We start from the raw sequence: 27,548 nt of genomic DNA, 5'->3' as shown, positions 1-27,548 counted from the left end.
AGCCAAATGATTTTTTTGGAGGTTCATCTCAAAACAAAAGGGCGTCTCGGAAACATAATGTCAGATTTAGAAAAACGAATAAAGACAAAGGAAAGAAATAAAGCACTTCCGTATTAGCAGGGGGTGGGAAAAAAAATCACACTACTGCAGTTTATTTCTTTCTTGATTAGTTACACACACACACATACGCACGCAAACACACACACACACACCCACGTTACAGTAATAATTACCCAAATGAGGTGAGCACTCAGCGTGTGGCCAACATTTAATCATTTCCAAAACATTTAATTCAGTATTATGGGATTGACATGAGACACACACACACACACACTCAAAAGTATATTTCTATTTTATAGCTATATTCTCCACTTAAATTAAAAATAATAATAAAAGATACCGGTTGATCGTCATGTATGTAGCTGATTGCGGAAGAATGCATTTCAAATAACAACTAAAGAAAATTACACAGTAACATTAACCCCAGCTATCATCAGTTTAGTAAGGATATAATAATTATAATAATAAAAACAATATCCGTGTTTTTAAAATATGACCACAATCGTTAACTTTAAATTTATATTTACAGTTGTTTTAATTGTACATATTTGCGGTTTTCTGAAACGTAGAAAATATAACAATTAAGCCTGCTCCTGTTAGTATGTAAAAAAAAAACAAAGAAAAAAATGAATTAAAATATTTATGCCGCAAAAAAAAATAAAAATAAATAAATGGAGAACATTATTATGAATTGCCGTTGCGTCGACGCAGAGGCTTGTGAATGTAGTCTGTTTATGAGATGCGCATCAAATTTAATATTTAGAAATGACCCCTGGCGGCTTTAATAAGCACGAGGAGTCGTGAGAAAACATTTTCAACCGGTGGAAGTTAATGTCGTTTCAATCCCCCAATTTTAACTGATAAAACGCTGCATTTAAAAAAAAAAAAAAAGGTTGCTTCTCTCAGTGCCATGTAAGAGAGAGAGTGAGGGGAAGCGAAAGTGATGTGTGTTTCTGTTTCTGAGAGGGAGTAGCTATGTGTGTGTGAGAGAGAGAGAGAAAGAGAGAGTGAGAGGGAGAGCGTGTTTATTTCAATGATAACTGCCCATCTCACATTCTCACATTAATGGAAAGGTGTTAAATGCCACGGGCACCATAACCCCTGCTAGGAGAGGCTGTCAAATGCTCATACATGACTGCTGTTTAACACAAGTCTCCCTTATTAAGACCATGCTACAAACGCAACGAGCATACACACGCAAAACTTCACTAAACTCACTAGTGCAGGTGTTGAATCAATGAACTATTTATTTGTAGTCCCATGCACGTGCATGCTTGTATTACAGGTTATTTGTGTAGATGTGTGTTAGGGAGGGGGTGGGGGCGTATTATGGCAGTATACCTTTTAATTCCACGTCCGAGTTATCTGAGCAGCTGTCACTCTTGGCCTTCTCTTCCTTCCTGCTCTGATTCTCATCTGGCTTTGAAACATCTCTCGCTGTGTCCTGCGCCGACTTGCTGCAACTTATTGTCGATTCTGCTGCTGATTCAACAGATGTCGCCAAGTGGGTCAGAGAGAAGCCGGAGGGGAACTGCTGGCCGTCCTGCTGCGGCCTCTCTCCGTTGAACACCTGGAAACAGCCGCTGGACGAGGCGGCAGTTTGATCAGGCCGGCAGCTATTGTCCCCAAGCCGGATGTAAGTGGCTGGCTCTGTTGTCTGTTTCCTCTTATTGCTGTCATCCTGATAGAGGCAACAAAACGCCTCCTCTTTGACGCTGCCCGCTGGAAACGAGCAGGGTTGTAAACACTGGGCAACAGGTTGTTCGTCCCTACTGGTTTTGGAGCCTGGGGTCCATGTGGCCAGCTGTGTTGACAGGTAGGACGCATCCTGGAAGCCGCTGAGCGGCAGAGCGCCGGGAGTGAGATCGTCTCTTTTGGAGAGTGAAGATGGTCCAACCTTCCCAATGTTTCTCATCACTGAAAATCCGTACTCTGCAGCTGAGTGGATGTGCATTCCGGGGTTGCTGGAATAACCCTCACCCCTGAAGGAAGATGATCCTCCCATTAAGGAATCCATCAGGAAGTTACCGGGCGCTATGTTATTCGGACATGACATTTTTTTTGCATTTGGCAACACGGTAATCGCTTAGTGTGTTCCACTGATCTAAACTACGGGATTACTCGAGGAGAATAAGGACAGTAGGATGCTGACATCTTTTGGAGGGGGGTGCAAAAATATCAGTAGCATAATTATGGATGCTCGCAGATATGTCATGTGAGTTTCAGACCAATAGCGGCGTGGAAGTGGCCTTGATGCTCCAGACTGGCGTGACGTCAGCGCGGTCAAGTTGGGAAACCTAAGGGCTTTTTGATGGAGCAAGGGCGCCACCTAGCGACCATCTGCCGGTCAGACCAGCAGGCCCACACCAGGAAGAACAAAGGAAGGCTGCTGCTGCGGCAGGATTTTTTTCCCCCCCTCCTACGTGGCTTTTGAACATTTTAATTCTATTTCAACACAGAACTTCAATGTTTGAAAGTAAATTAATTCAGTCATCGAGTCATTTTCTTCTCGTCACCGCTGTGGGGATGAAGCCATCGAGGATTTGTCAATAGACAGAGTGCACTTTGTGTCTGTTTGCGTTGTGTTGCCACAGATTTAGCAAGGTAAGCTCTGCTAGGTGTGTTATTTATGAAAGAATCACAGCAGAAATTGAAAGGTAAACTGAATAAGCGGTAAACTGGAACAGTATATGTTCGTTTTTGAATTTGAGTGGATACATTTAAGACAGTGACCCTCAGAAATGCGTTTATTTTGCCTGTGAAGAATTACAGCCACATTTAATTTGAACGCTCATATTGTTCATTTGGAACTTTCTTCATATTATCAAACAACTCCAGGAGAACTTCGTCAGTCTTATTGGGCCAGATGGTTACAAACTTAGTGCACTCACGGCGTTTCGCTGTTTAACTGGTTCTTGATTTGAAATGGGCAACAAAGTCTAAACTAGATGGTGAGATTTGTACGCAAGTAAAAGGCCTATAATGATATGTATTATTGTGTAAAAAGAAAATTAAACAGAACCACGTTAAGAGCAATGCTTCTTTTTCTTTTCCTTTTTACTGTTACCACAAAACATCTCACGGCCTAATGAATAACTCATCGCTTACCTGGGCTATTGTTCAACACAATAACCTATTTTCAGGACGTTTCCTGTTGATTTGCATGTTATTTCAGAGTGTTATCGCTCTGAAATAAACACTCTTACTGACGTGTTTCTTTTTTTGCCAATGTTTACGATCTCAGTCTGGGTATAGGCCTGAAGAGTTTGCGTGAAATACGGTTCTTACCTTAAAAAATTAACCCGGATTTGTATGTATTTATGCACAGAGGCCACTTAAAAGGTTGATAATTCTCATTTTTCCTTCTCTCCTGAAAACTATTAAGACGTTCTCCCGTTCGTGTAAAGTGAAGTTAGATTTTTAAACGTATATCAAACTTAAACAAATTATTTGTTGCAGCGGAAATCAGCAATTTTATTTAAATCAGCTATACTGATATTTAAAACATACATTAAATACACTGAATGTGATCCTAATTGCCGTCTACATTAGAGACACTTATTTATAATCTAAATTAAAACGCAGGAAAACTCAAACAGCATTGTGATTGACTATTTCACTCAGTTCAGTGAAAGCTGTTGTTCTGTTTTTGTGAATGTTGCAGGTCAGTGCGGTGAAGTTAGCTTCGACCCAACATAACACATTTGCTCCGTATGTTGGGCTCAGTTAAAAACCTCAGTTTTTCTTGTTCTAGTGTGATAGGTGTTGTGTTAGGCCTGTGGTTTTGGTGCTTCAGCTTTAGGACATTTCATTCTGTCCAAAATAACCAGTAGTTACACGAAAGAATACAAAACTCTAAGAACTCTGCAGCCGAAACTTAATGCGATTCTCGACGAGGATTTATATTTCTAAAACATACACGATCCAGAATAAACTGTACGAAATCTCATGGAAAATAAATCGTCAAGCGCTGATTGTTTGACATTATAAAAAAGCTATATATATATAAATATAAAGCTGCAATCTCATGGAACGAATGCCATGCATTTAAGATGCGTAAATTCTACAAATAACTCGTTTCAAAATAGCCACACCATTTTTTTCTCCCAAGAGGCCACAGTAATACAACATGCTCAAAAGGCCATATACAATATTTAAGGTTAACAATAAATTGTCTCGCATAGTTATTTTTTTGTTTTTAATCATTTGAAGTTTTTGATCCGAACGAATTTGTTAATACATGAACACATCATAGATTGCAAGCGTTTCCAAAGTCCAAATGCTGACTGTGATGGCGTGCGTTTACCCAGTTTAAAATGTTTCTTGAATTCTTTAACCACAGTTATGCGGGCTCGCATGTGTCCTCATGTTTGGTTTAAGCGAGTCTGTCCGTCCTTCCGCCTGCCGTCTGTCTGTCTGCTTGTCTGTCTGTGCGTGTGTGTGTATGTGTGTGTGGGTGCAGTTCAGACTCATTTTCAAAGGCAAGGGCAACATACTTGATCAATGTGCGTCTTTGGGATGTGTTCCGTTTTTAGATCATACAGAACCTTTGCTTGTATGTGATGCACTCTGCGTAAGTGAAATAAATATCTGATATAACTGATCAGTGTGTTTGTGGTTATCCTCACTTCCAGACATTCACCACAAATATGAGGAAAATGTGGACTCTCATAATAACAGGTTGTTGATGTTAGAGGAAAAACCTAAGTGTATGGTTGCATGGCTGCAGAGAACAGCCATGGGAAAATATAACCTGGGATTAGAAAATCAATGTGATTCATTAAACAAACTGGAATAACCCTGAGTAAGGGAAATGTGAAATAAAGAATTAATACAGGCATTAGCTGTTTTCACCCTTTCATTCTTTAACGCTCACACACATTCTGCTCCATACAAGGACACATAATAAATAACCACACCTTGTGCATCCAGCCCAACACACTCGCGCGCGCGCGCGCGCGCGCACACACACACAATACTGCTTTATGACACATTCACACCTAGCCTGCAGGCCACCACCAGCTCAGCCTATAGCATGGAAATAGTCACGCACACACTGAGACGTCATTAATGTTTAAATTACAAGTTTTAAACATTTAAATAAAAGATGCAGAGAGAACACTGAGACCTGGTGTCTGATCTCGCAGACAGGACAGTATGTACTATAATGCCATGCCAGAGAAGTTGATGGGAACAGCAGACTAGCTGGAATGTCACACACCTGACAGAAGAACAGCATTGTGATTGTTGATTGTTGACTGTGTATTTGCATGATGACACAGATGGGATGGTAATGACCAGTTACAGAACTGCCAGTTCCACGGAAAGAGTATTGCGACAGAACAATGTGGAGAAAAAAAAAAAAAAAATATTATGATGCCAGCTTGGACAAACACGCGTGTGTGGTTTGATTATGTCAGCATAAAATACACTGTTATTGCGAATTATGACAGAAGATCTGAGAATTGTGAGTGTTATAATTTTATGGTAGAAGTGAGAGGAGATAACAGCTGAAAAACTACTTTGGTGTACAGACCAAAGGGCGGGCCATTAAAACATACGTAAGAGTATAAAATGCTTACTATCTCTGCAGTGCCTTTACATGCTGAGTACTAAGAACTAAAAGGAATACGCAGAAAGAAAATAAATCCTTCGTTGAACGCGCATAGCTCTCTTTCCATAATAAAGTAATTTTGCTCCATTTCTCTCATGGAAACACGAGGGCAGTTTGTCTCAAATATTGCTAATTTCCTTATTTTAGTTTTTTTCTGTCTTGCAGATGCCTGCTTTGTCATTTAGCCAAACATTTTCAGTAAAAAAAAATAAATAATAATATTGCTCACTTTCAAATGAGGATGGTTTACATGGTATCTTTAAAGGGTGCGCATGCTGTATTTTCTGTGTGCATTAAACCTTCAGGAATTTCCTCACACACACGGATTGCTCGCTACACACACACACACACACACACAAAGAGAGTTGACTGCGAATGTATTTCATCACGGTCTTTACACTTGTCTAAACTTCATCCATTGCTGACCACTAAATTATCGTCCAATTGATTTCGAACATGGAGGCTGTTATCATAATGCAAACAGGTATGGGTGTTGAATGCTGCGGGGTAGACGGCAGGAATGCGGGTTTCCTTATTGTACTAATCAGGAGCCACTGGGGCGACACAACTAATTTGCTCCTGGCAGCCACTTTGAAATATCTTTCCAGTTGGATGTGAGGAGGTTCTGCTTTGTGTCCACTCCATGCGCAACTGCTAATTTACGGTGCCAGAATCGTGGAAGTTCTTAATTAAAAAGCAAAGTGATGACCACCTTTAAAGTATATGCCAGCATTACGTTATTGCCACTAACCAACACATTCACAAACGCGCCCTGTCATATCGGGCTTAAAACCTTCTATGAATTTTAGAAAGTCACATTTTTGTGGCGACAATTAAAAAAATGGCACCCAGCGAATACGATTTCGAGAGTAAGTTCGTTGCAGCATTAGCAGGAGCTCGTTTTACAGCGACGAGCTGTTTTATGGCCCAATAGAACAGGTTAGGTGCTGAGATGAGAGTAGAGCACTGTAGTATAAAACCATTCTATAGCCTATAACCCCTTCGTTAGTATTTATAGGAATACCCCCACATGTATGTACAAAAGCAAAACGAAATTAGAGATAAATACATTATAAAACTATTTATAAATTATAACAGACCATGCGCAACGAAATATGACCTATACGAAATTAGGAGATAATTTTAAATATGTTTACACGTTTTTTCTTGTTAAGCGTTTATATATATGCTGTTAACTTTATTGCCAAGAAAATACAACTTCAGTGTCATTCAGTACGTTTAAGTATGTTTCAATTTCTCGTCGTCCCATTCTATTTTAGTTTAAGTTTATAGGTCTAAAAAATAATCTTTTGAAGATGTACACACACACACTACCACTGAATCCAATAATAAAATGTTCACTGAAGCTTGGTTATTCCCATAAATGAATTACTGCTCATATTTTGTAGATTAAATTAGTTAATATTCATTTTGCTTTTTTTTTTTTTTTTTTTTTTTTTGTGGCACCAAGCTACATTTTCTCCCCCCCGGTCCCCTTCACCTACATAAAACACACCGCCATTTTCCTTCACCACAGCGCCCAAGTGCAGACTGAGACTTGCAGGAGCTGCATTCCAGCAGAATGGACTGTCCTTCTGTCACACAGCACATCACCAAAGAGAATGTCTCTACGACTAATAATACTATTCTGGTGTCTCGGAGGCATCCATCTCAGGAAACGTTTTCAAGATCCAGTTGAGGAAACGGAGGAGTTCAGAGGCCGGGAGAGTCCTGGCCCCCGTGTGGTTGACAGACAACATTTGCAGCAGCCTCTGCGGAGCTCTCTGCTGGTGACGTTGTGTGTTGGAGAAACCTACAAATTACCCACGTCACTGTCCCAGGGCCAAGGTTGGTGGGTGTGGCAAGAGAGGGGCTCCTGCAGCCTTGATCTCCGCTAGTGTCCATCGGCTCTCTTTTGTCAGAACGCCCCCCCCGCCCCCCCCCTTCCTGATAACACACTCATTGCGTCTGATATCAGTTCGTGTTGATAAAATACATCTGCCACGTTGAAATGCACGAAACAGCGCAGATCCACTGGATGCATCCACAGCGAGTTTCCTCGTCTCCTTTACTTTCTTCACATAAAACCATTAAACTCCGTTCGACTTAAAGTAACCCCAACTGCACGCGTAGACGTAAATGCACAACAATAGGAGCCCACAGTGTAAAATATGTTTTTGTGCTTGTGCTGGAGTCCTTTGTAAAGTCGGTAATCAAAGGGTGGACTGAGTCACACACGCCGCGCATGCACAAACCGTCATGTTTGCACTTCCAGAACCACCCATTACGACAAGTAGCCTACACTGCAACAGCCACACACCAACATGTTTTCTTTTCTTAGAGAAAACAAATCAGGGCCTACAGTTTATACCAACATGTTTTAAAACGTCTCATGCGTGAAAACGTATAGATTTTACAAGGACAATAAAGTGTATTTACTGGGCGTGCTAAAGCTGGCAAAGTTACCTGCTGTAGCTTAATGCGAGGGGTCAAAGTTGGTCTCTGTAGACATTCCATTTTCTGTTCCCACTCATTCTCATTGGCCCATTCCGCCGCTGCACACATTTCCGGGCTAAAGGGGCTCCTTGATTCCACTTTATTGCAGCGGGTTAAAGGTGAAGGCCTTGACATTATTGAAGTTCAAAGACTACATTTAATTATAAATTGTACTTAATGCACACGTGCAATCATCATGCACATATGTTGAGTGCACGGGAACACATACTTAATACACATGCGCTCACATGAGGTACACCCACACACACACACATACACACACACATTTGGGGGCAAAAAGAAAATGGCCATTGTGATTTCCTTTCCCCTAGCTATCTTGTTATAACTCCTAACACATGGACCAATTAGTCAACAATTATTTATTCATAACTCATGTGATGAAATAGGTTGAAGCTTGGTGTCAGCTCAAACACTGGAGACCATTATTTCAAATGCATGCTGTATCTTAATAACAAAACTTTTAGATTTTTTCAGTTAAATTACAATTATATATAGTCTGTCATACTATATATATATATATATATATATATATATATATATATATATATATATATATATATATATGCACACACAAAAAAATGTCTAGATTTACTAGAATAATGCTGGATATTATGGTTGTAAGCAGAAAACGTTGAGTTTTTTTTTCCTGGACGTTGTAGTCCGAGTTCATGTCGAAACCTCTTGGCAAGTTTTTTTATTTTTTTTTTCCCTTCGGACATGCAGTCTTGCTTGTTTACTATTTACTGCGGAAGTGAACGCCATTTCCCCCGAACAGACGGTGCAATTAAGAGAAAAAAATAGCCATTTAGTGCCTCTGTCTTTATGGCAGTGTCTAGACTACAAGAGTGGCGATTCCATTTAGTGGGCACTAAAAGAGGTTATCTTTCCCCTCTCTTTCTCTACATTCTTAGATCTGGGCTCTATCTTCGTTTAACGCGCGTGTTAAAATTCAAACATGATCTTTTAAAGTGGTGTAAGCGTAAAAATAGCCCAAAATCTGACAAGTGCAGGCCCGCCGACACAACTCCTAGGTTTCACAATCGCCACCAAATCCACCACTGCAAATGTGCGTAACCTCATGTACTGGTCATTAACACAAGTTTAAAGTGTACACATGTTTTGTATGTGGGCCAACAGTTTTAGGTTATACACATATTTGGAGCAGTTGCTTTTTTACAAAAAGCTATGGCTCAAGACGAAAAAAAACAACAAAAAAAACAAACAAAACAAAACGCAAAAGTCAAGTACAAATGCGTGAGCAGTAAAGGTAGCTGTGACCATGAAGAGCACAAAAAGCACAAAGTCGTTGAGGTTTGCCTATACGTTTCTGTTTATTTCATAGGTATTATGTTTATGATACACAGGCCGGCAATCTGTTTCCTCCTCTCTGGAATCCAAAGCACCAATGTTTAAAGCAAATAATTTAACGAGAGTTGGCGTTAAAGCTGTTAAAGCTGCATGGCAGTGTACTGAAAAGTAGCAGCAGGGATAAGGTAAAGGAAATTCAACATACGCCTATTTACAATCACAAATGCACATTGCATAGGCTGCTCTGTACAGGGGATGTGGGGGGAATACTTTCACAGATTGGACGTCACAGTTCTCAAAATGCAGCCTGGAGATTTTCTATAAGTTGTTCGTACTCTGGTCGAGAAATAATTAGATAAGGATATGCTATATACATAGACCAGAAGGAAGGGTAAGAGCTAAACGTTGTCTGCGCAATAAGGATTCAAACTGTATGTTACATTTGATATTTTAACAAATATGTCTATATGAACAGTAGAATAAACACAATGGAGAATCGTGATAAATAGAGGGACATATTCAAGAACAGCATATAAATGATTATTCTAACCATGTAGGCCTTTCTGAGAACCAGCTATAGAAATTCATCGCCGCCCGTATAGGGACAATAAGAAAATGGCGACTTTATCCTATGCAGGCCTATGTCTTCCACTGTCCACTTTAACATTGCACTGTTGGTGATATGGGCTCCTTTAGAAAATGGTTATGCCCACGATTACAATTCAATGAGATAAGAAGGAGGCCTTAATGCCACCGTCCCAAGACTGTGGCACCCTCTGCTCCTGCTCACAATAGGGGGTTTCCAGAGAAATACTGGAGGCGATCTCTGCTCAGCTTCTTCTCTTTCATCCTCCTATTCTGAAACCAAATTTTAACCTGGCGGTCGGTGAGATTTAGCATTCGGGAAAGCTGAAGCCTTTTCTCTTTGTTGATGTAAACGTTAAAGAAGAATTCCCGCTCCAGCTCTCGAATCTGAAACTTGGAATATGGACACCTCTTCTTCCTTGTTCGAGGAGCGCCTGAAGAAAAAAAAAAAATATTGAAAATAAAATAAGTGTGTCACGGGAAATACCAGAAATATTACAGGAATTATATATATATACAGAGAGAGAGAGAGAGAGATTTTTATTTTTACTTTTTAAAGAACAAAAGGAGGCTGAGGGGGCGAAATACTTTCTAAATGCAAAGAATTCAGTTTCAGTGGCAATAGCAATGATTATATTTCAGCCTACATTCATCAAGCGAAGTAGCTGAGGCTATCAGATAAACCAGCCATAAAGAGTGTTAAATATCCGAATCGCTTGGAGTAAACTTACAGTCTCCAAGTACGTGTTTATCTGTTGTAAATACACAACAACAAAAGTATTTCCTCGCATTATATGCGCCACATTCCTCTGGAGCTACACTAACAATTTACACAGTCTTTTGGCAGTGAGTTGAAATGCACTGCCCTTGTCTGCAATGGCCCCTGAACACCTCTGTGGTCCTATAACTTCTTATCAAACAGGTGACCGGGGAAATAGATTTCTTTATTGTTTTCTGGGGGGAAGAGCGGAAAACGCCGGGTCTCAGTTAGCTTGTATCTGCAGCCTGGCTGAGCTACATGAGGCTAAAGCCAAATATGACCTATGTGCAGCAACCACTTCAGTCCTTCAAATCCTAACATATTATTTACTTTATACTGGCCATAATCAGCAACATGTCAGGGGAGGTCTTGCAGTAGGGAAGTAAAATACAAAGGGGAATCTAAATACCACTGAATCAGAGGTTTTGCAGCGGCTGTTGTGGAAATAGCATAATTTGCAGACCTATGCATTCTCCTGAAACGTGGACGAGGCAAAACAGTCGACCACTGATTCATTTGCTGTCTGATAGTAAACGGGGGAAACGGTTCTCGTCTATCTGGACAGACAGATAGAAGAGAACGCGCTTAACCGTAAAGTGTAATACTCTTTGCAGCATGTCTTTTGCGGGCAAACCCAGTGCTAAAAGAAAATTCACAAGACGCCAAAAGCAATGTTCTGCCCAATTGGTTTTTACTCCCGGCAGCCCAACGAGAAAATCCCTTAAAATGCCCAACGCAAGTTCATGATCAAAGTTAACATTTGTCACAATAGCTCTCTCTTAAAAATTTCACAGACTCTCACCATAGAGGCGTCTGTGTATAACATCCCCCTTTTTTCAAAGCGCTTTCCCATCGTAAAAATTCTTCTCGTTGCAAGAAAGAGCTTTGTAGGGTTATAATAAAATCCTTTGAATGCTTATAAAACTCCACATAAAATCTGACCGACAAAACACCGGGCTAGTCCCCTTAACCTTCCCCCATTTTACAGCTTCGGTATACCTACTCGAGTGGCTGCTCTTGCTGGCGTTGCCGTCCTTGGTTGTTGCGGAGGAAGAAGTACAAGAGCCTGAATTTGTATGTTCCTCCTCATCTTCTGGGTCTTTTTCCTGCTCAGGAGCTCCGGGTACAGAGGCTGTGGGCTGCTGCTGTTGCTGCTGCTGCTGTTGGGAGTCGCTTTCCAGCTTCCCCCCTTCGCCCTTTTGTAAACAATTGTCTGACTGATTGTCCGTGCTGCTGCAGTATGCGGTCTCAAAAAAGCGATCGAAACCTTGCGGAAGGACGTTGTTTTTCCCCACGCCGGAGTAAAAACCTGTGGAGGGGTGATTGGAGCCCGGATGAGTGTGATGGTGATGGTGGTGGCTGTACACACTCTCGTTCTTCATAAGCATTTCTGTCATGGTGGATGGTGGAAGACAGTCCCTATGCACCAGATCCTCTCCCGAGTAGCACGATGCATAATTGCCTCTGTGGTGCCATTTACTAGCAGGGTCCAAGCCGTATGAAACTTCCCGTACCGGCTGAGACAGATTTGTGGAATAAGGGTAGCTGATTTGCCGGGACGGGGCCTGTGGAAGAAACGAAGAGACGGCAGAAAACTCGGGGACGTAGTAGGTGCAGCTGGGGAGGTAGATGTTGGACGCGCAGCCCGTCCTGTCCCCAAACTCGGATGTCCGGTCTTTGCGCGTCTGAGAGCAGAAGTTGCCCAGATTCACCGAGTTAAACATCTTTCTCTCTCTCTCGTACTCCGTACTATAGATAGATGTTTTGGATACGAGCTGCAGCAGAAGGGAAAAATTTGGGAAGGCGAGATGACGCGCAATCCGTCTAAGTCGCCCCGCAGACACGTGATCGAAAGTAGATATTGTCATATATCAATTTGGAAGAGTTGAATGTGTAGGAGTGGTTGGCTTTAGGTAAGATCGAGGAGGTTCAAACGAATAATTTCCAAACACCACAGGCGCTCTATGAAAACCAGTAACAGATCCTTGTTTGCTGGCTTATGACAATTAGAGAGATATGTGCAGTGTGTGTTTATGTTTATGGGCTGGTGGTAGGCTAGCAAAACAGCTACAGCTCCTTAAAAAGACATAGCACAAACTGCACAGTGCACTCAGTGACGTGATTTCATAGTGTTTTGGCGTTTTAAAGGTAAGATTATTATTATTAATATTATTAATAATATTATTATTATTATTGTTATTATTCATCTCCTGATTAATACCATTCGAGTAGTGTTACTGTTATTTTTAATCAAATCAGGCGGAATTATTGACAATTGCGCACACAATACATTAGAAAGTAGAACACGATACAGCAACAAGCGCTATGCATGTAACCCAAATAAGGAATAACCTGGTTAAAAACAATCCCATGAGCTCAGACATCGCTTCACTCTTTACATAAAGTTTAACAAACCACAATGAATGTATCACTGATACTCCCTTGGACATTTTACACAGTTTTTCACGCTTTTTATGTTTGATCCCCTTTTTTATTCTTTAATAGTGATCACCCGGGTCTGCAGCTCACTGTTAAATAGTAGAGGGAAAGATCCGGGGTCATCTCTTTAAACCTATGCAACATATTAACTCGCTGTCCATTTGTGTACGTGTGTTTTCTTTCTCCGTCTTTTAACAAATGAAAAACATTGCTGCGGTGGACGACTATAATTACGTTGTGAGGTGAACCTGAACCAATGGTTAAGCAATGCAGAATACACAGCATGCATGTTGAGTGAGCAAGCTCTAGTAATCGGCCCACTCTCATTACTCCCTTTGACTTTGGAACATGACAGAGTCCATGGAGGATAACTGCGCAATTCAAGCCCATGCTCCCTGTTCAAGTTCCTGCACGAATCGCTACTACAAATGAAGTCCTTGGACGATGCATCACATTCAGAGGAAAAATGTGTCCTAATTACATAAACACATACTCACAAAAACAAAAAAGAACTAAAACATAAATAGTCCCCTGAAATTGCTGGATTTTGCATTACTCCAACGTGGAGTGGCTATTGACAACTCCAGCCAGAATATTCAGTGTGTGAGCCTCTTCCTTGAAAATATTCAGATTTATATTTTGGGATTATATACGTTCTTGGACAATAAAATTAAATATTTTGGAGTGCAACTTCTGTCAATAAGATTTAAAGCACAGCATCGATTAGTCCTCTCATTAACTGGCTACTTAAAAGACATTCAAACTGGGTCCACTGACCAAGTATGTGTCCGACATTTCCCTTTGCAATTAAACAAGTCCCAACTGATGTTCCAAGCTGCTGTGAACATTTTTATTTTCTACTACGATGTCGACATTTATCTGTGAGTGAATGACATGACATGTTCCCTGGACTTGGAATAAAAGAATTTGCAATAAAATGAATGGTTTGGAGAAAAGATGCGCCTGCGTGTGATTTCCTGCGTCATTGTAAACTTTTAATTGTACTGTTGAGGGCCATTTGCGAATCTTTATAGACTAACTGATACCATCACAAGGTGAAATTAATATGATAGCCCATTGTTTATGATTATAGGCTGCTTCCTAAATGTTGCAATAGAGTCTCAAATTATTGCCCAGTATCCCAATAACACAATCGTTTTGTTACAATCTCTTACGAGACACCTGTGCTGTTGAAAAATAATGGAAAGAAAATATAGTGTTTTGGGTGATTCCCAACAGCCATGAGAAGAACAAGAAGCAACCTCATCAGACCTAAGCATTGGAGCTCAGAGTTCACTGCAGGCGTTATTTCTGAAAACGTGGCAATGGCATTAGCTTGTTTACTACCTCTACAGACAAAAGGTTGTCTCACATGATGCATCCTGCATCCAAGTACAAAGAAAGCAGACAGCTGTCCAGACACAGCACTTGAATTTGACCACTAAAACCCTATCTACGTCCACCATAAAACTCCGAATAGCTGTAGTAAGGCTAAATCCCTTTGTTCTGTAGGAAACCATAAACGTTTAGAATGAAAGGAATTTGGATTTCAGCACCAAATATTCTGCAAAGCAAAAAAAAAAAAAAAAAAAAAAAGAGAGAGAGAGAGAGAGAGGGGACCCGCGCACTAAGTTTTCACGCACGTCGAACAGCACAGTGCTTTTTCCCCCTGAAATTTGAATTTGGCTACACATTTAAGAAATTATGTCATTTAAAATCTACTAACAATGGAACAAAATTAAACCAATTTAGTTTTTTTGACAGGTTTGTGAGGTCAAATATTTCATTAAAATTATCCAAAATAATGAAAAAGCGTTAGAAGACCCACTAATGTGATTTTAATTTGTGGCCCATATGTAATTTTTAGTAGATCAACAACCGCAGCTATGGAAATATTTGTACAAACACACTGGCCTGTGGCCTACACGGACACATGTTCGACACATGCTGCTGCATTAGTGTTGTGCAGTTGCACAACAATAACAATAATTCGCACATCAAAATGTCATTGCCTACTTTAAGTTTGAAATATATATTACACTACGTAATTAAAAAATAAATAAAAACGCTGGATTTGGGATGTTGAATTTCTAAAATCTGAAACGCCGCCATACAAATTGGCCCTGGCTATAATAAAATCTCTGAGTTATGGCATTTAAAATGTATCCGTATGTTAACAATACTCTGATCAGAAGTAAAGAAAGGCAATAAATAAAACCTACAAACTTTTCTTTCAGCAGGCAATAACAGAACCACGGCAGACAGTCCAAAACAACATTGTCAATTCATTTCCCCATCATCATCATTCCAGTGATGCGTATTAGCGCCTGATAAATAAGTAATGTGAGGGTATGAATAAGCGATGCACTAATAAAATTTAAAAGTTATCTCCTGATCAAGACAACAGGAAAAATGAAAAGACTCCACTATACTCAATAAGAATTAAGGCGTTTTAACGAATGGGAAATAGGACTCCTGGCTGCATTAAAGTCGCAGTATTTGTCATAATGTGGCAAAATATGGCTAGTCATCGTCCATCCCTTGGCAATATCCGCTTTCTGAGGGTTTAAACACTGGCTATTCTCGCCTTAGTGCGCTCAGACCATCAGTCAAAGAATACGGTTTACCATGTGTTTATTTCCCTGGATAGGCGACTAGCAGCTGAAATTCCGCTAGCAGTAGGACCCAGGAAAGTTTGATTAAGTTGCACCAAATGAGCAGGCTAAGCATATGCAGAGATTGCAAGCAAAATGGTCCGTATATCCGACTTATTATTTCCTTCCTATTCTTTTTAATCAAGACTCCTGAAAAATATAAGTGCAGGTTCCATTAATGTATGTGATGGCCACAATGCTCTGTTGATTGTTTCGCCATTCCTTGCTTAAATATCACCGTTGAAGTACAAACTTTACGACTGCGCCAAAGGAATTTAAGCTATGTATTGCTACCTAGCACCATAATTACACTGGTTAACCTAGGTGTCAACCTCTTGTAAAGAAAAACTCTCGAAAATGGTGCTCCTAAATACTACAATGTTTTGGCTACCAGTCGATAAAGCATGTGCCAAAAGATACAGCACTCAGAACACACACAAACACGGATACACACACACGCACACACAATGGGCCCAGTTCAAGACACTGCTGCACAGTTAGCTGAAGTCAGGGCTAAATGTGGGAAGCCTGTGTAATCATATTACTGTCCCCTCATGGCCTAGATAAGTTTAATTGGATGTAAGTCGGGCAGTTAAACTTGGCTGTATGAGCTGCGAACAGTTTCAAGCAACACTAAAGAGTCTTTTTTTTTTTTTTTTTTTTTTTTTGAATGCACCTAGCGTAAAGCGTTTGCGGTGGCAACAATAGCTTACAAGATAAGGATGTGTGTTGCTGTTACATTTAGAGCAATCTCAAGAGTGTATTTCACTTTCAACCACTAGGACATAAAGCTTTCACAACAATGTGTTAACTTTTTTTATTAGAAGTATTAAATGATTTCACATCACAGGAAATCGCCCAGTACAGTGACTCCTGGCTTCAGCTCCTGTGTGTTATTTAGATGTCCTGGAAAAACCTGGAAGCCTTTGGAGCAGAGAATCCGTAAACACGGAAGTGTATCTATCTTTGAACAAATTCTAGACAAGCCAAAAGCAAGCTTGTGTTTGACATTTTGCTAAAGGCGATCTTGACTTCACGGTTAATATTTTTCTACAAAAGTCTGAATAAAGAGCATTTTATGCGAGCACAGTACTTCGGGCTATGGCCTGTCACATGCCGATTTATTTAAAAATATATTTTTAGGCGCTTCATCTATTGGGCGTTCATTATCAGCACAGTTAATCTTCTAAGATATCTTAATCAGCGTTTAGAGTTAGGCGGCGATAATATGTCCAGTGTTTGAAAACAATTCATTGTTCACTGTCGTAAATAACCTGTTTTTGCCTGGTTTCGGAAATTACGCACCAAACGGAACAACATTACGCACGAACTATGAAGCATTACGCATGGGTTTGTTTTGAATTTGTTATGGTGCAAATAATGTACTCTGTTTTTTTAGTCATGTTTCGACAAATATTGCTTATGCACAATAAGTATACACAATTATTTTGTCAGACCCTAGACGTAAACGTTTCGCGTTTCATTTAAAAAAAGAACTAATATTGTATGTCGTTCCCAAGTCTTACTGTATCACAGAAAGTGTTCGAGTATTTGCCCGCAGAGTGACAAGCATGTAACAAATTTGATTGTGATAATGTTTTGAACGTTTCTATAAACCCAACTAGTTGTTTATCCTCGCGTCAAGGGTCAAAATACATTATTTTTGTTTGTGCTGGCATTGCGCAGGAGTGGTTCAGTGTGTGAGCCCAAAATAGAAGCTCTGCGCTTTCAGCTACAGACTCAGATATCGTTGAAAAACCTGTTCAAACACTTAGTGCTAATGTTTGCTTTGCAGTCTGAGCCACAGTTTTTCTGCAGACCCCATCATTTTAAACACAAATAAACTGTACATTAAATATGAATACCTATACATGTGGGAAAGTCCAAACTACAGTACATGTGCAGTGAATGGACTCTGACCAAACCTTAAGAGATGATACTTACTTATTTACCATCATGTATTCAAAAAATTAAAGTTTAATCAGGTAGCATCACTTGTGCAGCTCTTTGTTGCATACTTGACCTTCAGTCGATGCGTTGAGGCCCAAGCGTCGGCCAGTAAAGAGCAGTCCTTTTACAAAATGCAAAATATTTAGGAGAGACGCGAGTATGATTTTGGCTGAGAGAAATCATCGCATTTAATCAAAATACTGAAAATGCAATTTAAAGGTGACAAAACAATACTCTGTAAGCTTACCCTGCCAATGCAGCAATGCCATTTACTATATTGTCACATAATTTCAAAGATAACATCAAAATGGACAGTGCTAAACAACAAAGTGAGAAAGAGCGGTTACTATTTTTTTAATCGAGATCTCTATCAATTTTGTAATGTTATGTCTTTCTTTCCACCAGGGACAACTGGTCTAAGAGGAATTCGGCTCCTTTGAGGCAGCAATGAGACCCTCACACTCCGTATTAGGGGTTGTGGTACACGCGACGCTACTGAAAAACAAATTGATAAGACGTTACATTTCAGACAAATAGAGTTCATGGAGAACTCATTTCAAATCATGTCAAAATCAATAGATATCAGTTCTGAAAGAAGTAAAAGAATATGGATCTTCCACATTACGCATCCTACCTATCCTCTCTTTGTCACATTATCAGTCTTTTGAAACGCACACCACGCACGTCTAAACACTCTACACCCCCCGCACACACTTTAGTAGGAAAGACATTGCTTTCTATTTCTCTAGCCAGCTTTGTGCCATAAACGGCAGAGGGGCGTCGGGGGACGCAGACCACATGCCACACAAGTTCTCTGCGAAGGGCACTGTGAAGCTCACTGACCTTTGGGACGCGGAGACAGGCTGCCATAAACAGATTTAGCCAGTCTCAAAGTCAAAAGTGTTCAAGAGCAGTGAAAGGCCTATTGTAAAAAAAAAAAAAAAAAAAACCTGCAAAGCCAAATATCTGGAGGTTTGTCTGCAAAGGCGTCAGTTGTTTTTGGACTTGTTTTGGTTTTGAACTCCTATTTTATTTAGCATTAAATGAATTCTACAGAGAAAGAATACAGACACAACTAACTATGACCAACCAGCTTTTACACAGTGATCCCTTTTAGTTTTGGAGAGGAATGGATGGTAGGTAAAGGCGCAGCGTAATGTTTAGTGTTATGTTGAACGTGAAAAAAACGTTTCCAGCACAACATAAACCAAAACAAAGCGAAAGACAGAGAGCTCTAAAAGAAAAAAAGGCAACACAAAAAATCATACACAACAGTAACAACAGATAAGTCTGGGTTGAAGTTCAAGTTAAAATTATGTGTTCAGCCATTCGTTTGGCACCATTCCAGGACCAGACTGCCATGTAATTCTGTCTAAATAATCCCTCTGTTTTACAGAGGAGTCAGCACGCAAATACTAACCAATGCCTGCATCATTAAATCACAGTAGAAAATACAATCATGCTGTGTTTAAGGTTGCGTTATTTTGACGTTAAAACCAGTCTCATCGTAGCCAATATGCATTTGGATTCACCAAATTCTGCAAATCGTGGCTGCTGCAAATTGTATTTTACACCTTTGTTTTTATTCTAACTAAACGCCATTCTACTGCCATTGGTAACAAATCATGGATATCCCGGTTCATATCTATTCTCTTTCCAGCACTCTTATGTGGCCAGGTTTTTTCGCACATTTTACAAGACCAAAAGCATACACAAAAACTAGCAGGACCGTATTAATATATGCAGTTGCTGTTGTTATTAACGCTTTCCTGAATCAAAAAGACGTCATTTGAAACAGAGCTGACCTTGAAGATCTGTTGCCAAATATCAGCAGAGGAACCGCAAGGAAGTCTGAAATATAACGCTGCATTTTGCATTTGTTGTTCTACTCTAAACAATTTAACAAGGCAACACGCAAACATTAGACACTGGCTCTCCTTTCATGGTCAACAGCGCGTTTGATGACCTGCAAAGATTGGAGTTGTTATGAATGATGTCCTCTCAATGATCAAATTCAATAAACGGAATTTAAGATCTCCTAGTATTGTTTCATAGTCTGAGTTAATATTATATTGCAACAAATACTTGGTCCTTAGTCATGCTTTGCATCAGACGGTCCTCGTTTTAAAAGTGATGCACTGTGTATTCCTTAATTAAAACACACGGACGTTGTCATCGGTGCGTAAAAGGGAACATTACGCGTGCATTTCTTTTATTATGCTACGGAAATAATTCAGATTCAGTTGCCAGTTGTCCACGGTAAAAATGTGGGAATCCATTAGTTGAAATTATTTTCTGAACCCCCTTTTAATCAGATGCGTAAATACACATGAAGAGCGTGTTTCCAAAACATAAAAACAGCATGTGTTAGACATTTGTCTTCTATTGAGCCGACATGTAATTAATCTCAGAAACAATTGGAGAAAACAACGAGGAGTTGATAATATTTACAGAGTTCATTTTAGAAACCAGCATTTATAGTTATATTTGTTATAATCTGCAAAGTGACACGTTGTGCCCGACTGAGTGGCAGCCCGTCCGTTTCTCTCATGGAGGATCCTATTTGTTTACATGCACTTTATATTCAAAATACCTATGCAGTGTGTTCATAAATACATATGGAAAGTATTTTGTTGTGATTTAAATTATAGGCAGACAAATCCGGGGAATGTGGCTCTGTGCATTACCAGTACAAGTATCAGAGGAGAAACAGCACTTGTACATAGAACAAAACATATTGCAACAAGGCATTTAATAACTCAAAATATGACTTGTCGCAATTACACTGAAGTGTGGCTATATCTTCAGTGACAGATGTACGAAGCAATAGTTAATCAATAGCAAGAAGACCGTGTTAAACACGTGATCTTACATTTGTGTGTTTGTGTGTGTGTGTATGTTGCGATCATGCGTGGACTCCGGAATGTCATTGAGTGGGTCGGTTGCAGGAGCGGACGTTCACAGTTCACTGAAAAGCCAACATCTGATCTCAACATCGAGACTGCACAACTATTTCCAGTGAACATACTTCACCTAGCAGAGGGTGGAAGCTGCTGAAGACAAACCTATGTCTTCTATGCTTGGTTAGTTAGCTGATAGGAAAACTGTATTGCTTTACACTTGGTTGCCAGTAGGGAGAGCCTTGTGGATTTTTTAGAAATGGTTCAGTATTAAACTGTCTGCGTCGTTTGAAACTGTGTACGCCGTTTGAGGAGGCCTGTTTATCTGATCTGTGTGCTTGTCTTCATAAACCATCTTTTGATTTACAATTATTTAAATCCCTAATGCAAACCAGGAGAGAGGATGCACAAGAACAGGCAGTCCAAGAGCACTGTCTATATGGAGCACCGGGGTGTAACCCTATTACTGCTTTACAGAGCTATTGCGTGTTTAGCAGCATCGTTATAGGCTTGTAGCATACCGGTGACATTGATTAGGTCGAACTTGGAAAAATGTAAAGGGGCTTTTACTTACTTTATTGTCCAAGCTTTCTATAAAACAAAACAATATTTAAGGCAAGTCGGGGGTCAGAATATGAACCTGGCCGCCATTTTGCATTTTGCTAAACTGTCACTGCTATCTATAGCCTACCTTTATATCTGCGGCGCTCATAATAAAAATAGGCTAACCTGTGTGGGCTCCTATACATTTCACAACATATACAATTAAGTGCCAACAAAACACTCTTGAATGCTTCCAAATGTCCCATTAACGCTCCAACCTTTATTTCACTATCGTGGACACATGTATTTTTTAAACTGTGTTACAGGTCACCTCTAATAAAATGACCCCACCAATCAGCACGCAGAAAAGTTGATCTTAAAGCAGAACATCCAGAGAAGCAACCTAATAACAGACTGAGGTAGCACCAATAAACGTTTCAATATTCTGTTTATTGAAGACCTTACGCATATACATTCATATCATTATTACTTTTACAAGACAACGTAGCAATCCTTACAAGCGCAAAGAAAGGAATGCAATGGGGGGCGACATAAGAGAACGATAATAAACAACTACTACACAGAAACAGGGTTTCTTTAAATGTCATGAATGGTAAAACATTTCTTACATACCATTTCTTTATATCCATACTTGGCAGTATATAGTTTTGGCCTATACATTCCCAACCCTTACAACCACAAATAGGCTATATGGAATGCGATATTGTACAAGACGATCAATAACATAAAACACTATTACATAGCGATAAGGGCTCCTCAAATAGGATGCAAATACTAACATATGTAATTTCATTTTACAAAGTTATACACGAGTACAAGATAAGGAAAGGGACAACACTGAGCACATTGCAAGGAGCAAGTACATTAAGTAGGCCTAATATGTAGGCCCTCCGTCCTTCCACCCTAATAATAATAATAATAATAATAATAATAATAATAATAATAATACATTCTTTGAAGACGTTTGTGTCAAAATGTTTAGGGTATTGGCTTTTGATTTGTTCAGAAAAAAAGTATAAAAAGTCACGTACAGAAATAGTGGCCCGCAGAACATGACTTAGAGCGATTTCACATCAATAACATGCTGCAAACGTTTCACTGCTATAGCTTAATACATGATAGATAACGCACTGAAATCTGCCCGAATTGAGTGGTTACACACTTATACAGGCATATAATTTAATTTTCTAAATTTCTAAATATTTAAGTTTATAGTGAGCACCAAGTTTAAGAAACGCTCTTTTAGGCCTAAAAACGTATCCCACCCCCCCGGTAGGCGGTTCCCTGGTTTAACTGAGTTGGCTTAAAATTTAGTTATGCGGTTGAATCTTTCCATTACATCTCCTTGTGGGTTTATTGTAGGATACACTATTTTTTTTCACTGGCAGTCCGGACGTAGACTTTTTTTAATAGCAGCTCAAAACCGTTTTCAAACGGTGATCTCACTCAACTAAAGAAATGCAACCCATGCAGAGTTCCGTGTTGTTGTTAAGACAAGTTTCAAGGTAATAAAAGTTAAAAAAAAAAAAAAAATACCTTTAGGAACTTGTCTGCACATGACCGAAGTCATGGCAATTCAATTTGTCAATGCGCAGCCATAAAGATATCGATATGGATTACATTGCGGCTTTAGTCCTCCCTCTGGTCATGCAGACTCCCAGATCTCCTGCCCGTGACCGTGAACGTGCCCACAAACGCGGAGAAAACGATGGAAACGAGACAACGATGATGCTCCTCTTACCCAACAAATGGTGGCTGCGGAAGTTAAAGCAAACAGCAGGGAGAGCCTTGCTGACTGCTTCATAACATAACAGAATTGTTGCGAGGATGCGCTCCAGTCAGCCTTCTCTGAGTGACTGCAATCTGACTTCACTGTTATATTTAGTTCTATTTTCAGCCTTTATAACTGCACAGCTCCCGCCTTATTTTCTCAGACTAAAAATGGGAACAAAAGGGATGTTGTTATTCCTAAAATATATTGCCTTGAAGACACATTTAACGTGGCTTACACACTTGAGGCGTATACTTATCTCCTGACAAATCAGAAAAACCAACACAGAAAACACATTCTCACAGCTTTTTGTGCGACTATGCCCCCAAAAAAGAAGGCTCGCAGATAGCGTGTAGCTTTGGACGCCAGATAGTGGCTTGTTTGTGGGCTTTTGTAGCCCGCACCTCTGAGAAAAAAAAAAATATATATATCAGAAAATAAAGTAATGATTGCCTGCAATGTAAAAGATGGATAGATGGGTGCATGCATTGAAAGAAGACCTAAGGGAGCGTAGAAGGCTTGGCTTTTTACTGCCTATCGATTCACCTTCTGCCGCATCTCTAAAAGTAGGCCAAAGCTTGCTCCCTCAGCATGAGTCTCTTCTTCTTCATCCTGCGGTTCTGGAACCAGATCTTGACTTGTTGGTCGCTGAGGTTCAGGCGGTCGGAGAGCTCCCTCCGTCGCTGCCTGGTGATGAACTCATTCAGCATGAATTCGCCTTCTAGCTCAGCAAGCTGAAGTTTGGAATAAGGTTTGCGTTTCTTTCTGGTCCGAGTGTGCATCGGGTACCACGGGGCACCTGGAGGAGAGGAGGGAGGAGGAGGGGGCATACAACGGTTTAGTCACCACAGTTGCAAAATCACGGTCACCTCCAAGGTTATGGTGAACTTACAGGGGCATCAGTTGTCCCTGCAAGTAGGGTAATTGCAGTCCATTTCACATTTTAGTATTAGAGCCATGAATGAATCGTGACAAAGCATCTCGTTTTGTAAAATACACTAGCATTCAGTACCTTATTGACATATTTTGAAACATCTTTAGAAAAAGCTCCCTGAAGGAGGGTTTCTGCTGTGTATTACAGTATGATGCATCTGGAAGCTGTCACTTCCTCCACTAACAGCCAGATTTGTTTGAGTCTATGACTGCACTTATCTTATCTCAAATCTCATATCTGGACAATGGGCACTTCACTTTTGTGCAATATATAGCTACATATATTTTTTAATAAGTGCTTATTCTTGTTTTTTCAGTTTTGTCTATGGAGACCACCAGTAGATTATACCGCGGTTTGTGTGACAGGAACTTTTATTGTTGCAGTTACAGCAGCATTAACGTGATAATTAAGCCGTGCTTGCAAATACCCCTACTTATTTGCGAGGTTCGGAGCATATTAAGTGACTCTCGAGTTCGCAGCGACAAATATTAATTCTGTTTACGAGTCATTAAAAAGAAAACTCACTATCCGATGCAGCCAACCAAAGCGACTCACCTCTTTAAATCAATGCACTAATTTGTGTGCAGCTGCAGACTGCAGCAATAGACCAAAATCAACTATCTATGTGTCTGAATCACACAACCTTATCTAAGCTGTATGGAAATACCACGGCGGAACTGATTGTTTATTCAAAAGCTGTAAGCAATAAGGTTTTGTGAGGTTATCTATAACTGTGCACTGCCACATGGTGCATGGAGTATTTTAGGGCAGCCCCTAGCGGCGTTCGCACACTACGCAAGTGCCCTGCAGGCTAATCCAGGCTGCAAGTTGTGCATCACGGTAACAAGCTCTAATGGCGGTTTAATACCACACATGTGTGTTGCATGGAGCTTTCTAATAAATAATGAGGCAGTGCGTTAATAATAACTGTGATTAAAATAAATAAAAATTGTACCCACCTCCGCCTGCGGCTATGTTGCTTGAATGGCTTCCCGGTGACACCAGGGTCTGTGTGTCGCTGGATGGAGGCTTACTGCCCTCGTTGAGCAGAGAGGAGCTGGAGTCGGACTCCATTGACTGACAGGATGGCGGGTCTTGCGTTAGTTGCTCGGTCCCATAATCATATTTGGAAAAGGCTGCACTGCTGCCAATTCCACTGTGCATCCCGTGGTCAGTTGTTAGGGATGATGTGTCTCTCGCCCTATCCTCTCGTTTGAGGCTGCTGCCACCTGAACAGGTCTCCCTATTCCCGTTGCCGTTGTTGTAATAACATTTACCGTCTTCTGGTCTGGTAATTTCACACGACCGATTGAAGGAAGGGTTAATAGACACGGGGCTGCTAAAGTAGGATTGAGAGTATCCATTGCACGGCTCCGAAGGATTCCACGGGAGGGAGCAAACATTGTCCCTTCTCGGGTAGGAGAGAGACGGTAGCCCCGCCAGTTGTCCCCCTGAGGCTCTAAAATTCGGAAAGTAAAATGTGTCTCCAGTGTGGATGTTTACCAAAGGTCCCACAAACCCTGGATTAAGGAGATTATGCTCGCCCATTTCCGCGGGCCCGACCAACAGCTTCTAGTTTATTGCAATCTGACATTTAACATAGTTAAACCTGGAGGGGCGCCTGATTGGTCATCCACAAACCACGTGTCCAGACTAACTTCTGCTACACATGGTACCACCCACTTGGTCTATCTCAGACAAAACAAAACATTAACTTCTGTATTACAGAGGTTTATATGCTTTTTAAAAATACTATAAACCTTTTATTAAAAATGTAGAATCTTGTTTTTCTTCACTTGAGCCACGCTGAGTCCGAAAGGAGCCCAGGCTGCTTCTCCTTTTACACTCGTGGAACTGTCCATGGCCTCGTTTAATATCTTTATAAGCTGGCAAAAGTTTTTTAAATGCTATTTCTTATGAAAACTGTTTTTCTTGAAGGAGAGGGTGCATGCGACATCTTGTTTTCTAGCAAATTATGGTTGAATTCCATGTCATATAAAGCTGTGATGTCCCAATTTTACAAGCTTGTTTTAAGAAAAGACTGATGCTCATTGCCGCACTCTACTCATATTTACAGTAACAGGGTCAGCAGGTTGAAGCCACTGGCTCTGTAAAAGAGGACGATATTCTACAAGGTTACTTTAAGAGGGTATATTTCACATAATATTCTCTAGTACACCTCACATGAACAACTTTAACAGATACCGCCAATAAACGTTCGCAGCCAAACTCTGCTGGGATTGTTATACCTCTCACAATTCTTTTATATGAATTTTACAAGATATCAGAGGCCACTTAACTGATTCAATCAGCCAGGAGCTCCTCTGCTTTATATCTTACTAATTAGCTGATTTGTAGAGGCAGTTCTGAAGACACTGAACAAACATGTGATGCGTCATGATATATAGTTATCCTCTGCTTTGACAAAAAGGCCTCTGTTACAGATAAAAAAAATAAAAAAATAAACTTTCTGGAAACTCTTCTAAAGTGCATTTTCTCAAGAGAAAAAAGAAATCACCATTATATGCACAGAATTCAAGCATTCTGCAAACAGCTGGCTCAAATATATCTTATATGATCTTTGGTCGTCAAACTGCCCAAACATCATCATCTGCGAGCGTGCGGCGGCTTTTGCATTCCTCTACCGGGTCCACAGACTTCATATTAATTTAAAATATAAATTTAGGAAGGCTTGCCAATCCATTTTATATCTTTTTTTTTTTTTTTTTTTTTTTGCAATCCCACTTTCCCTTTATGCATTCAGATTTTATCTTCACCCCACCCTCCACAAAGGAAGACCAAATCAATTTATGGATCTCAAAAGTTCTCATAACTCAGCAGCGGCGATCTTTGTATGTATGTAGGTAGTAATATAAAATGAGTAAGATAAGTATAAATAGCTTGCCCCATAAATTTAACAAATTTAGACTACGACGATATATACTACGATATATATATATAAAAATATGCACACTAATTATAACCAAGCACAGACGTATGTCCTCAATCCACTCAAGTTCACGAGTGAGAGTCACGGTGAGTTGAACTTGATGTTGAACTCAAATACTCCATTAAAATAAATAAAAGTAGTAGAAATTACAATCAATAAATTAGAATGAGTGGTATATAACAGGCAAAGTGCGGCAGCAGATCGTGAAGGCTATGGGCTATTTCATAGAAAGAATAAAGTGGATATATTCGAAAATGCGCCAATGAAAACAACCAACAATCATAATACAACATAACACCCCAAAACAAAATACTCTGGAAGTAAAATCATGAGTGAATGTTTCAATTAGTTGATATTAACATTATGAATTAAATGATTATCAGAAAGGTTCAGGGTTACAGACGCTTGCACATGCGTGCTGGATGGTCCCAGCTGCGTGTCACAAACTTGCCAATGATGTGTTATGTGAGAACGTAAGCATTCATTTAAACACTGGTTTGGGAACGATTTGCAAGTCAGTCGATATTTGATCGCTGTATCCG

General features: G+C 40.1%; 3 protein-coding genes across 6 annotated transcripts in view; all 3 read right to left on the bottom strand.

The window, feature by feature from the left end:
• LOC311494297 (homeobox protein Hox-C10a-like) overlaps window positions 1-5,432 on the bottom strand; it is a 59,181-nt gene extending 53,749 nt beyond the window's left edge. For all 4 annotated transcript variants that reach the window (XM_084553274.1, XM_084553275.1, XM_084553276.1 and 1 more), the window contains exon 1: window positions 1,402-5,432. In XM_084553274.1, the coding sequence (XP_084409400.1) occupies window positions 1,402-2,116 (715 nt within the window). In that variant the 5' untranslated portion in view covers window positions 2,117-5,432. The remainder of the gene's footprint in view (window positions 1-1,401) is intronic.
• A 4,080-nt stretch (window positions 5,433-9,512) lies between these two features.
• Window positions 9,513-12,712, bottom strand: hoxc11a (homeobox C11a; the record flags this gene model as incomplete). Its single annotated transcript, XM_084554234.1, is given in 4 exon segments — window positions 9,513-10,518; window positions 11,848-12,603; window positions 12,606-12,684; window positions 12,686-12,712. Coding segments are annotated over 4 exon segments (1,095 nt in total). The 3' UTR covers window positions 9,513-10,285.
• An 8,819-nt stretch (window positions 12,713-21,531) lies between these two features.
• On the bottom strand, window positions 21,532-25,731 carry hoxc12a (homeobox C12a). Its single transcript, XM_084553322.1, has 2 exons — window positions 25,016-25,731; window positions 21,532-23,921 (listed from the first exon to the last, which is right to left on the bottom strand). Exons 1-2 carry the CDS (start codon window positions 25,602-25,604, stop codon window positions 23,683-23,685), a joined length of 828 nt encoding a protein of 275 aa, XP_084409448.1. The 5' UTR covers window positions 25,605-25,731; the 3' UTR covers window positions 21,532-23,682.
• Window positions 25,732-27,548: the final 1,817 nt, after the last annotated feature.

This window comes from Chelon labrosus (genome assembly GCF_963514085.1).
Source record: "Chelon labrosus genome assembly, chromosome: 10".
Lineage (NCBI taxonomy): Eukaryota > Metazoa > Chordata > Actinopteri > Mugiliformes > Mugilidae > Chelon > Chelon labrosus.
Note: the sequence above shows the minus strand (reverse complement) of the source record. Positions and strands in the feature narration are given on the sequence as shown.

Bases quoted from the DNA above. Each gene is read 5' to 3' on its own strand.
- hoxc12a (XM_084553322.1), bottom strand. From the start codon at position 25,604: ATGGGCGAGCATAATCTCCTTAATCCAGGGTTTGTGGGACCTTTGGTA. The intron at 23,922-25,015 runs GTGGGTACAATT...CCTCTCCTCCAG, and splicing joins CAACATAGCCGCAGGCGGAG to GTGCCCCGTGGTACCCGATG.